Below are 13607 nucleotides of genomic sequence, written 5' to 3'. Positions count from 1 at the left end.
TATGGTATCAAAGTGCTAATTTATAGCAGCCAATTTGTTTCAAACTAAAATATCACCACTAGACCTTTAACTGTATAAATTCTAATGATTTTTATTTGAATACTGTATGTTCTTTCATCTCTGTGATTGTTGATAATTTTGAAGGAATTAACCATAATTTTAAAAATCTAATCAAATATCTAACACATCTATTTCTCAACCAGTTGTTTTAGCCTTAATTTTTATTTATGGGAATATGTCACCAGAATGACAAAGTTAAATCAAGAAAACTTGTTAATGACTGTTGAGGTAATAAATTAATGGGCTGTAGTAACTGGATCATACTACTTTTAAAATTAAATCTCTGAAACAGAGGTAGTTCAAAAATGTGAAAATTAAACTTTATTAAATTATTCTTCAAACATATTTACCCCAATTTAATTAAACTATTAATATATTTATTCATTTATTTACGTATTTATTAACAGTTTTGTTAATATGTCCCTATGTTGTCAGAAGACCCACCCCAGGCCTTCCAGGGCAGTACCAGCTTGGTCCCATATGGTACCAGCCCTGGTACGTTGCCCTCCAGCTCAGGCAACCCAGAGCTCCTCCCAAGAGCTGATTTGGGAATTGAGGAAAATAAGCGAGTAGGCAGAAAAGTAGAAACAACCAGAGACTCAGCAACAGGACACAGAATAAGAACAGAATGCGTAGGGGTGCTCCAGACATCCCACCCAGGTTCAGATAGGGCCCAAACACAGCCATCTCCTCAGCCAGCAGCAGGCAACAAAAAGAAAGCAGAAAGATGTCCTCAGAGACCTCATACCCACGCCATACCATGCCAGAGCTGATGCAAACAGCCTTTGTCTCTCCCTCCCGTAACAGCAATAAAGGCTGCCCTTCTCCATTAGTCCCTACAGCAAGCTCATGAGCTCCACTGAGGGGCTCGTAGCAACTCCCTGTGGCATTCTCCAGCAGGCTAAGCAGCTTACGGAAACCCAGCCACAACCCGCCTGCTACAGCCAGCCTTGAGAGATGCCGAAGTGTGAGTGTTAAGGAGCGCCGTACAGATAAAGACAGGAGGAAGACGAAAGAGCCTACAAAGATACAGGTCCAACCCCAGCCTGAACGCAGAAAAACTCTGTTGAACACAGAGAAAGAGAATTTCATTGACATTTCAAAGCAAATCACATTTTTAAATGTCCAAAAATCTCTCAGAATTTTTTCAATAAAATGTTACCACAAAACATCATGGAAGGTGTGCAGTACAAATAATGTATGTACAGCATTCTGGCAACAGTTTATTTTTTGTTGCTCCTCAAAATGATCACCAATATGTCAGTTATAAATCTGTGCAACAGTGTTAGTACAACATTTGCAGACATTAATGTTAGCTGTCAGCATTCAGTAACAAATCCACCATATAGCAGTACTGCAACATCTGTACTTAATACAGATGCATCAGTATATCTGTTTACATCTGTCTAACAAAAAGAGATCACGATTACAGGCAACAAAACTGAATATTTTTAAGTACCTTATTTGTCTATTTCAGATGTACAGTGCCTTGCTAAAATATTGACCCCCTTGAACTTTTACACATTTTGTAGCATTACAAGCTGGAAATTAAATGGACTCAACTGGGACTATGTCATGAACCTACACAAAAATTATATATATATATATATATATATATATATATATATATATATATATATATACACACACATTTTTATATATACTCAAATGATACACCCTCATTGAAACTCAATATAGATGCTCAATATAGATAAACCAATATAGATGCACTATTACATCCTTTATTTTTAAAAATGGAAGAGTATATATACAACTGCAGTTCTGCCAAGAGGTGGCCATCCATCCACCAAAAGTCAGGGAGTAGGTATGGAGAGCATTAGTCAGAGAAGCAACTTTAAAAGAGCTGGAAGGAGCTGGAGAGATAGCCCAAACAGGCCACAAGTTCCCTCTGAAAGTATTGGAATGGCAAGGGCAATACTTTTCTTTTTGCTATACACTGAAGACAACTGGATTTGAGATCAAAAGATGAATGAGACAGTAGATCAGAATTTCAGCTTTCATCTCCTGATATTTACATCTATGTTAAACAACTTAGAACATAGCACATTTTGTTTGATTCCTCCCATTTGTGTGATCATAAATAGTGATCAAGTGATCATAAATATTGGAACATATGACTGGGCATAACCAATACAACAATCTGAATGTCCTAAAAAAGAAAGAAACACCTGGTCCCTGTGCCATGAAGGTATTTGAACAAACTCATGGTTAGAGGATTAGTTTCGTGTTGACAAAACTGAACCAATCCAATCAGGATTTACTGTTACATTGACACTGGTTATCTACTTTCTCTGTGAACTCAGGTTTGATCCTTAACCTATAATTAGTCCATAAGCGTGTGCATGTAAAAGCGAGACATTGGCATCGAACAACCAATAGCATTCAATGTGGGAAAAAACAGCATACTTCTGTTTGAACAGCAAAAATTATGAGGAAATATGAGGAATTTAAATACTACACTAACAGCAAAAAGCAACACTGTTGCTGGTGGAACATTGCTGATTGTGTAAATGATTGTGTAAAAGTTTACTTTTATATGCTCACAATGAGAATTAACAGATTGAAAACTTATAACCCTAACATATTTCATGTAAATTCATTAAAATAAATGTCAATTATTTTAATTAAATATTTTACAAATAAATATAAATTCGTGACAATATATATTAGGACAGTAATAATTCCACCGCATGCAAATATAGTTGCAATCAAAATTATTCAACCCCCATTGCAAATCAGTTGTATTGTCATTCAGCTGTTTGCAATGAACATATCAAACAAAAACAATTGAAATAGGTACACACAACGAATGCTTCAAATTGCTGAAAATGCAACTTATAACGACTTCTCCAGTTTCAAAATTATGCTATCACTTCATGCCAAGCATCTTTAGTACTTAGTAGAGTACTAAACTCTACATAACCCTTTTACTATTATGACCTGCTGCATAGCCAGCAAAATGAAATCAGAAATCTACAGAAACGTTCTGCCACATTAAAATTTGGAATTTATAAGAATGTATATTTATATTATAATATTTATAAGAAGGACTATAAAATGAGTTCTAAGTGCACTAAGTAACATAAAGAAAATTATAGGGGTTTTATTTGCTATTAACAATATTTAAAATGTAAATGCTTCCACTCAAATATCATGGGCTGTAGATATACCAAAACACTTAATTTTTCACATTTTTAAATGTTTCACTATCATTAACCAAACAAATGAGGATAATGCATCTTTGCTTTAAATCAATGTTAAGAAAAACTTTCTGTCCTGGGATCAGAAATAGTAAAAGCCATGTTGTACAAACATTCAGGAAAAGTACAGGTCTTTTACATTACTGAAACTGGGGAATTGTACACAATATCACCAGGGCCATGAACTAACAAAATCAAAAATATTAATTAAAAATGTTACTATTACTTTTATTTCAAGTTGTAAATTACACTATCATAATTTTCTTTTTTTATTATTATCATATATTATCACATCTCAGTGCATCAATGACATATACAGTGGGAGAAATAAGTATTGAACACATCAACATTTTTTCCAGAAAATATATTTCTAATGAGGATATTCACATGAAATTTTCACCAGACATCAGTATTAACTCAAGAAATCTGGAAATCTATCAGGTATTTAATCAGGTAATACTTTATGATTGCATGCAATTATTTATCTGGTATCCCTGATAGAGGGCGCGCTGTTAGGAAGAGGGATAGGGCTCAGTATCGCAAAACAAAAAAAAGGATTAGGAAAAAAAGAGAAATATAAAGGTTTGCAACTAGTAGTCTATGGACAGAAAAGACCTGTTTTGCCACCTGTTAGCGCCTATTAGCATGCCATCATGATGAGCATAACACGTTCACAAAGGACACGCTGTCCTAGCAAGAATTCCCCATGTGTTAAAACACATTTAACAGCTGAATATTAGCATCATAAAGATTGATTTAAAAAAAAATGCTATAAGAAAGATGTTGAACAGAAATTAATGTTTAGAGTATACTGAAGATAGTGTTTTTACTATGACAACCAGTGTATACCTGCCAAACAACTGCAGTCTGAAGAGAAAAAAGTATAAAAGTTATTGTACATGAATAGTTTCAATAGTTTTCTTGTGCTGTAAATGTGTAACTAATTGCAGTTAGAGACAGACAGGCTTTGGGATGGGTTTTTCATGTGGATGAGAATCTGTTCATTTATGCTGTAGAGTTTTATATTTATGACACAAACAATCGTGACAGATTGTTGGTTTTTCTTGGGGGGGTGGTTAATAGGAATCTCACCTAGGTCACCAAAATGGCCAGAAACTACCCTTTAGAGCAACATACACTTCTATCCAGACTCCATCCCATCTATACTTCTGAGACTCTGACTCACTAAGACATTCTTTTTATACCCAGTCATGTTACTGACCTGTTGCCAAATGTTCTTCCAGCTTCTTTTTAGTAACACTTACTTTACCAGCCTTTTGTTGCCCCGTCCCAACTTTTTTGAGACGTGTTGTGACCATCAAATTCAAAATTACCTTATTTTTTCCTTAAATTGGTACATTTCCTCAATTTAAACATTTGCTATATTTTCTATGTTCTATTGGAAAAACATATGGGTTTATGAGATTTGCAAGTCATTGCATTCTGTTTTTTTTGTTTTGTTTTTTTACATTTTACAGTGTCCCATCTTTTTTGGAATTGGGGCTTTAGTTTTAGATCTTCAAATGAAATACAGCATAAAACAAAGGCAACCTGAGTAAACACAATTTTTTATGTAGTTTTTAAAACAAAAAAAGGAGCAAAAAAAAAACAAACACCTATCACCCACGTGAAAAACTAATTGCCCCCTTAAACTTAAACCTGGTTGTGCCACTTTTAACAGCAATAACTGCAACCAAACGCTTCCAATAACTGGAGATCAGTCTTTCACTTACTTCTAGGACTGGTATTTACTCGTATGCTTTGGATCATTGTCTTGATACATTATCCAGTTGCACTTGAGTTTCAGCTTATGGACTTAAGACCAGACATTCCCTTTTAGGATTTTCTGGTAGAGAGCAGAATTCATGTTTTCTTCAATTATTGCAAGTTGACCAGGCCCCGAAGCAGCAAAGCATCCCCAGACCACCACAATTCCACTACCATACTTAACCATACGTTTGATGTTCTTTTTGTGGAATTCTGTGTTTGGTTTATGCCACATGTAACGGGACTCCTGTCCTCCAAGCAGTTCCACTTTCAACTCATCAGTCCAGTCCACAGAACATTCTCCCCAAAGGTTTGAGGATCATCAAGGTTTGTTTTGGCAAAATTCATATGAGCTTTAATGTTCTCCTGGGTTAGCAGTGGTTTTCACCTTACCACTCTTCCATGGATGCCATTTTTGTTCAGTGTCTTTCTGATAGTGGAGTCATGAACAGTGACCTTTATTGATGCAAGAGAGGCCTGTAGTTCCTTTGATGTTGTCCTTGGTTCTTTTGTGACTTCCTGGATGAGTAGTTGCTGTGCTCTTGGAGAAATTTTGGAAGGTTGGCCACTTCTGGGAAGGTTCACTACTGTGCAGAGTTTTTTATTTGGAGATAATGGCTCACACTGTGGTTCTTTGGAGTCCCACAGTCTTTGAAATAGCTTTGTAACTCTTCCCGGACTGATGTATTTCAATAACCTTCTTCCTCATCTTTTCTGGAATGTCTTTGAATTTTGGCATAGTGTGTTACTGGGTAAGACCTTTTAACCAACTTCATCCTGTTGAATGCTTCATCAGGCCTGGTGGCATCTAGTCCAGCTGAACCCCATTATGAATTAGTAACTATGGGGGCAAATACATTTTCACGCAGACCCACTTGGTATTGGATAGTTGTTTTGCTTCAATAAATAACATTATAATTTAAAAATTGTATTTTGTGTTTACTCAGGTTGCCTTTGTTTTTATCTTAGATTTTGTTTTAATTTCTGAAACAATTTAGTATGAGATATACACAAAAAACAGGAAATCAGGATGGGGGCAGATACTTTTTCACAGTACTGTAGAAATAAAAATATACAATTGAATACTTGCATCTTGGTCAACCTTACTGAGGGTCAAAATATTATGGCTCAGTATTTTAAAATCATATCATTTAAAAAAAAAACTTAAACCCTTTGGTGTTATATTTCACTCTGTAAATAAAACATTAATTTCTAACATTCGTTATAGGACATAATATACAGTGCTCTCTGTATGTGTTTATACTGCAGCACAATTTGTTTTTGTTGTTTTAACCTTATACTCTTGATAAAATAAGTTTTTAGTGTAATTGTTCACAGTTATAGAATGTGATATACTTTTTTCCATAATACTGATTATTGTTAACATTTATTAGTAGGAGAGTTTAGTTAGTGGGATTGTGTATTTAATGTATTGGATTATGTTCAAATAAAATTCTGTGCCCTTGACTTGACTTTTACATTTACTGCTTTTGCTTACTCTAAGACATCACACAGTGCATTAGTAGGTGATGCAGAACAGTGTTAACACTAAACAAAATGTGAGGATATATTTATGTATTTGTATGTTCCACAGCTGGAAAATTTTAGACTGTAACATTTATAACTACATTGCTTCTGAGAATTGATGAATTGGTTAACTGGTGTCACAAATCACATTCGTATATTAGCACACATGCATATGCAAAATCCTCCTACAATAAGTGTGTGTATGTGTTTTAAGGCGTATGCATGTGTGCAGCTCACCTGTAAAGATAATGGCTCCTCTTAGCAAAAACACTATAGTGGGATACCCATAAGCTCAGCAAGGGTCCAAACATAACCATGGCTGACAGAAACAAATGGAAATAGCGGCGAAACAATATATTGCCCAGAAGCGCAGCCGCCAGGTCAGTTATGACCACAAGTAAAGAGTTCAGAATCATCTGAAGCACTGAGAACTGAGGCAGACAAAACAGCCTTACCCACAGAGTCCTGTTAAAAAAAAACCCTTCTGCTTCCAAGTGTAGTCCAAATATATTCTAGAGATTGATCCAGCACATTGTTTTCTTCTTCTAAAGTTTGTTCTCTAATCTCTCCAATATGTGTCCATGCCTAGCTTATTAGTGTCTTTTATGTTATACGTGTATCTGGAGGGCTCCCTTCCAACCTCTGCACCACTACCCCCACCACCCTCAACCAGCCGCTCTATCTTACTATATTTAGGAACTGTACTGTACCTAATTCTTCTCATGTCTCCTGCTCTGGCTATTCTTAGATTCAGCTGTTGGTGTCAAAGCCTGTTTCTGTCAGTTATTATTGACCTTACTTTCTGTTAAACTTACTTTCTGTTAACAGTTAAGCCCAACCAACCTCATCATCTGCTTACATGACACTTCATCCACTCAAAAAAAAAAAAAAAAAGTTGTTGAACTTACTTATTTTAATTATTTCCAAATAAATAAATTAAGTGAATTAAATCATATGTTCTGAGTAGGTAATTATTTTATTTAACCTCAACATGGTTCTTTAAAGAATTCATGTCTATATATCAAATTTTAACTAAGTTAATACCAAGTAAATTATTTGAACAAATCAAACAATACTAAAATAGTTATTTCAACTTGATCAAAAGGTGTTTCAAATAATTGATCTATATTTTAGCTGAAGGTGTTTTACTTAATTTGACCAAAAATACGTCAACATGTATGTCATGTTGTCAACAGGTTCCATATATTTAAATTAAGTAGACCCAACTAAGCCTTGAACTACAGTTACATTTCCCAGATTTTCAGCATAATCACCAACCCACCACAACAACTAAACCATTAATATTGTTATATTATATACAAATATACAATATATTAATATAATGGTTTTAATATTATTAAACCGGGTGTATACTTTAAAATGGATATTAATTATATCCATTAATATGAATTATTGAATCCATTAATATGAATTAATTTAATGAAACAATTCACAATGACAGAATTTCTGAAAGTGGTAAAAGAATGCTAACATGTAAGATTGTAAAAATAACAATATGCCATCTTAACAGCCCACTAGCTGCAGAGGAACCGATGGAAAACAATTTCCAAACAAATACATTCATAGAAAGGCACTGAAACAAAATCATATTTTTAGATTAATCAGCACTTAAAGTAGACACACTGAAGTAGAAATTCTAAGCACAAATTAATCAGCTAACTGTAAGATCTAATTTAGCTCATAATTTGTTAACCAGGGTTATATGCACTATGGTCACACAATGTAAAAAAAATATTGATCTGGATTTAATTTTTTAAAACTCAGCTTTTTAGGTAAGTTGAACTAAGCCTTTGACTCGTTTTAAGTAATGTCAACTCAATTAATTAAATTTACAGACCATAGTTTTAAGTTAACAATTCATTATTTATCTTGTATGGAACTATAATTTTAAGTGATATTTACGTTTTTGTTCTGGTAATTCACTCAATTTTTTACATTTTGTAAAACTTATTTCCCAGATGTTTTCAATCTATGTTTGAATGGTTCTTAGAATATTTTTTAAAAGAATAGTCTCATGAAACAGTGTCTTAAAACAAAGTTAAGACAAAGTAAGTAACAAAATTAATAAAATAATTCAAAATAATAAAATTATATATTTCTACATTTTAAAAAAGAAAATACCATAAAGATCAGTAAACTGTAGTAAATGAAACAAAGCCAATATTTGGTGTGACATTAAAATAAAAATAGTAGTCTCCTGTACAATTAGTCCAGTTTTATAAGGAAATAAGCTGTAAGTTTTAATGAGCATCTTGCAGATCCAGTCACAGTTCTTCTGGAGACTTTGACTGTTGCACATTTCTTATTTTTGCAGCAAAATCCAGCAGTCTCCATTGTGTTTTTTGTCTGAAAAGTGTTTTCTTATGTAATATGCTGCTTTCTTTAATGACATGCAAACATTTTTCTGTAACATTTAATTTTGTTCTAGAAAAATAATGTTTGGTTATCTAAAATGATTTTTGTACTGACTTGATAAAATAGAAGTCATCCAATAAAAAATCTATAACAAAGTTTGTACTAAAAACAATAGGGTGCCTGAAACTTATGCACAGTACAGTGTATATTTATATATGTTTTTAAATTGTGCAGACACTGCACATTCGCGTAAATGAAAATGCAAATGGTAATACACAATTTGAATTTTCATTTGAATTATGTCACATTTCATGCATCCACAAATAGGAAATGCAAATACAGTTTGCAATTGCTTTTGAATATTGTCTCCAAAATACTTCCATATTTGAGATGTTAGTTAATGTTGAAAGGTACTGAAGCTTAAGTGGGTGAGGATAATGAAATGATAATGTGATATCATTTGTGCATGATAATGAAAACGCACTGTGGTAGAAAGAATAGTTACGCACGTTAAATTTATACGAACAGATTCAGCCAGAGGATTGCTCTGATGTAGATCAGCGATGAGTGACAGGACAGGGGCACTTCAAGCATCAGATTTCAGCTCGGGCCAGCACCTCTATGCCATTTTCAACTGCAACACATTTTGTTTTTTGCACAAAGTTTGTTGCGATGCAGTTTGTTTGTAATGAGGCAAGACCAGTGTTTAATTTGTAAATCTGCAGGCCTCAGAACAATAAGAGGGTAGTGATCCGGCAGGTCGGGTGGCACGCAAAAGGTCACGGTCCTCAAACTTACAGACTTTGTAAAAGTGCTTCCAGCATCTCACATAGCCAGTGATATTCAATGCTGATAGTGATCACACTGGTACAGTGACGTAATAGTATAACAAACTTAATAGTAGTGAGTATTCTCAGTACAAAGGGAAACATTTATGGATTGCACATTTTATCAGCTTATGTGCTGTCACATCAATTAGCTACAAAACACATTTGCCCAAAGAAATTTGAATACAAACCTAAGTTTCATACAGTAAGTGTACTTACAATAAACATTAACTGCAAAACATAATAAAAGAAATAGTCTTACCTAACACAAAATGTTCCAGAAAGCTGTCATGTCAGTGTCCTCTTCCCTGTGTTCCTTACATATCCATGAGCACACAAATGGCTTGGGATTGAGAGATGAGATGGTGGGGATGAGAAGGGGTGCATGCTGCGAGCTACAAATGAGATTCATTTTGGAGAATCCCTGCTCGCGCTCCACTCAAGATTGATGTGGTATTTACAGTAGCCATCAACTGCCTCAGTCCTTCTGGAACTTTTTGTCCATTTGTGTCCCTGCACTCCCTAACAGCCCCAATGACTGTATGTGGCCTTTTGACTGTATTTAATTCTGGGCATTCGATCCCACTTTCAAAGCCATGTGCAGGTTGACAACGTTTCACCTCGTAAGTGCTTCTAAAACATTCCACAATCAGGCTAGCATTATCACTGCTAGTTGTGGGAATGGTCACCAAACTGCTTCATCAGTGACCTGCTGCTGCTCGCTCTCTTGGATTATTGTCTTTTTAGTATTTTGTTTGTGTTCTTAAAAATTGCTGGTAATGATAACTGCTTTGTTTTCGCCATGACACACTCTACAACCTGTAGATGGTAGGCTTCACTTTGTGACAACAAATTCAGGTGAACTATGAACTTGAAATGATTATGATATGTGAAAGAGGCTACTGATTAACAATATTTGAGCAATATTATTGGCAATATTTGAGCATTTCTATTGCCCTTTTTTTGTTGTTCTGTTTTACTTTTGGTGAATTAAAAACTAAAACTATTTGTTTTGATAAAACTGCTGTGGGAGACTTTACAACCAGAGGTGCCGGATCCACATAAAAAGGTTCTGGAACACAGGTGTGCTATAGTTTAGAGGTGCCGGATCCTGTTCCAGAAGGATCATGAGACACTAAAGAGTCATTGTAATCTAAATAGTCATGTAATCGAATTAATTGGAGAGGTCTGGCCTAGAATGGTTTATTCCCATAGAGGTACATTCATATTCATTTTGACCATATAATTGTGATTTATTGTAAACAAGAAAAGAAAAATCATATTTCCAACAGCATGCATCTGTAGAAAATACAGTGATTTACTGTTTTGTTTTTTTTGTTGTTTTTTACAAAACAATAATGCAAAAAGTGTCAACTGTTCTTGTATTTACATTAATTGTTAATTAAAGGGTAATTTCATGATTTATAGTTTACAGTTGTGTACCTTTTTATTTTACATTCTTTCACAGTTAAAAATAAAAAATACTAGGAGCACAGACACAAACTAAGAAAACTTTTTATACTGTTTTTTGTTTCCTGACAAGCTGTGTGTACAGTGTCATGTAAATACCAGAAAGGGACTAGAGACTCCGATTCCCATCACCTGTGAGTCACAGGTTTGATGCAGTTATTGCAAGCGAGGGATATGCAACCAAATATTTACTTTCATTTACTTCAAGACTTCTGTTCCTATCTGTTCCTATACCTTTGCTCACCAAAAAATTGGGCGGTCTGACGCAAAAGGTTCTATGTTTTTATTATGTTTAACAGATCTAGATGTAAAGAATAGAAATAAAAGCTGAAACCCTAAACTTGCAACTCATATCAATGTTTTGATCTCAAACACAAATGTCTTTGATGTATCACAGAAACAAATTAATTGGCCTTGCTGTTCCAGTAGTTTTGGGGAGGACTGGTAAATTTGGACACACCAAATGTTTCTTGTGAAACCATTGTAAACCATTTTGGGTTTTCTGTATTTCTGCATAACTATGATGTAAAACATCAACAGATTTTCAAGAGAACCCAGTTAAACAAATGAGATAAAAATGTCATATTTAGTCATTTATTTATTGAGGAAAATGATCCAATATGACATATCTGTGAGTGACAAAAGTATGTTAACCTTTGCTTTCAGTATCTGGTGTGACCAGATTGTGCAGGAATAACTGCAGCTAAACATTTTTGGTAAATCTTCTGCTGATCAGTCCTGCACGTTGGCTTGGAGGAATTTTAGCCCATTCCTCAGTACAGAACAGCTTCATTCTGGGATGTTGGTGGGTTTCCTCATATGAACTGCTTGCTTCAGGTCCTTCCATAACATTTCTGTTGGATTAAGGTCAGGACTTTGACTTGGCCATTCCAAAACATTAACTTTATTCTTCCTTAATGATTCTTTCATAGAATGACTTGTGTGCTTAGGGTCCTTGACTTGCTGCATGACACACTTTCTCTTGAGATTCAGTTCATGAACGGATGTCTTGACATTTTCCTTTAGAATTCGTTGGTATACTTCAGAATTCATTGTTCAATAATGACAAGGCATCCTGGCCTATTTGCAGCAAAACAGGCCCAAACCATGATACCATCACCACCATGTTTAACAGATTGGATAAGGTTCTTATGATGGAATGTTGTGTTTTTCATTCTCCAAACATTCTCATTTAAATCAAACATTTCTATTTTGTTTTCATCAATCCACAAAACATTTTTCCAATAGCCTTCTGACTTGTCCATGAGCTTTAGCAAATGCAGACAGACAGCACTGTTCTTTTTGGACATTCACACAGTCACACAGTCATCCACAAAAACCTTTGCCGACCATAATTGCCATTCCAGGTTTCAGCAGAGTGTGTCTGTGTAGTCCTGGAACGCCTTTGGCATGTGAGCCTTGACCGTCTCCTCAGTCATCCATGTGCACCAATCCAAGAATGGTGTAGAGAAAATTGGCCCAGGTTGTAATAATTTGATTCAAGTTGGACTGATGGCTATTGAATCTGGGGCCAGATCACTCTGTGTTAGACCAACTGAGAGATGGACCATGAAGAGGAAAAAGTCATCCATGGCATGCAGGCACGGACCCTGTTAAAATAATAAAATGTTAAATACTGTTTATATAATGTGTTTTTATAGAGAAATGTATATGTCTGTTTATATAGAGAAAGTAATATTAGTAGCATTCAATTTTATTTTCTTCACTTCTCTATTCCCCCCACATAATGTAATGTATACCACCAAATTTAATGCATAACCAAAGTTGTAGCTTATTTTATGTTTAGACCGTATTGCTTTTAAAGTATACTGTAGGGCTTTACTGACATGTAAATAAAAGATATACTTAAATAAACATGTATTATGAATGTAAAGACCAGAAAATTACTTTTTGGCAATCAGATGACCAAAGCTACAATGTGTTTTATAATATAGCATCTTGTATAGTTTTGTTTTATGTCATTGTCAGATGCAGCAAATCGCCCCAAACAAAATCTCTGACAGACAGACAACTCTTCCACCTGTCTCCTCAGGCACTTCACCTCCTTTCGGAGATCTTCAGTCTGATCTAAAGCTAGTTCAATTGCTACCAGAATGGGTGATGAACAATAATCATACTTCTGATGCTGGAAGTCCATAGGCACAGGATCTTCATTCAGTGGAGGGAAAACTTCTCTCCTCAGTCATACCCCGGCGGTGTGCCTTAGTGCCGAAGTGAATAGTTGTTCCAGTGGAGCACTACCCCTTTCTTTATTAGTCTGTGTCGTCTGGGACCCTCTATTGCTAAGCCAATGATTTATTATCTGGGGGCTCACAATTAATTATGAAGAGTCTTAATG

General features: G+C 34.9%; 1 protein-coding gene across 1 annotated transcript; it reads right to left on the bottom strand.

The window, feature by feature from the left end:
- Window positions 1-358: 358 nt before the first annotated feature.
- fitm1l (fat storage inducing transmembrane protein 1, like) lies at window positions 359-7242 on the bottom strand. The gene is made up of 2 exons (XM_017496407.3): window positions 6813-7242; window positions 359-1123 (listed from the first exon to the last, which is right to left on the bottom strand). Exons 1-2 carry the CDS (start codon window positions 6989-6991, stop codon window positions 484-486), a joined length of 819 nt encoding a protein of 272 aa, XP_017351896.1. The 5' UTR covers window positions 6992-7242; the 3' UTR covers window positions 359-483.
- Between the last annotated feature and the right edge of the window lie 6365 nt (window positions 7243-13607).

The sequence above is a fragment of the Ictalurus punctatus genome, chromosome 20 (assembly GCF_001660625.3).
Source record: "Ictalurus punctatus breed USDA103 chromosome 20, Coco_2.0, whole genome shotgun sequence".
Taxonomy (NCBI): domain Eukaryota; kingdom Metazoa; phylum Chordata; class Actinopteri; order Siluriformes; family Ictaluridae; genus Ictalurus; species Ictalurus punctatus.
The sequence above is the reverse complement of the archived record's forward strand: the minus strand, read 5'-3'. Positions and strand labels throughout refer to the sequence as shown.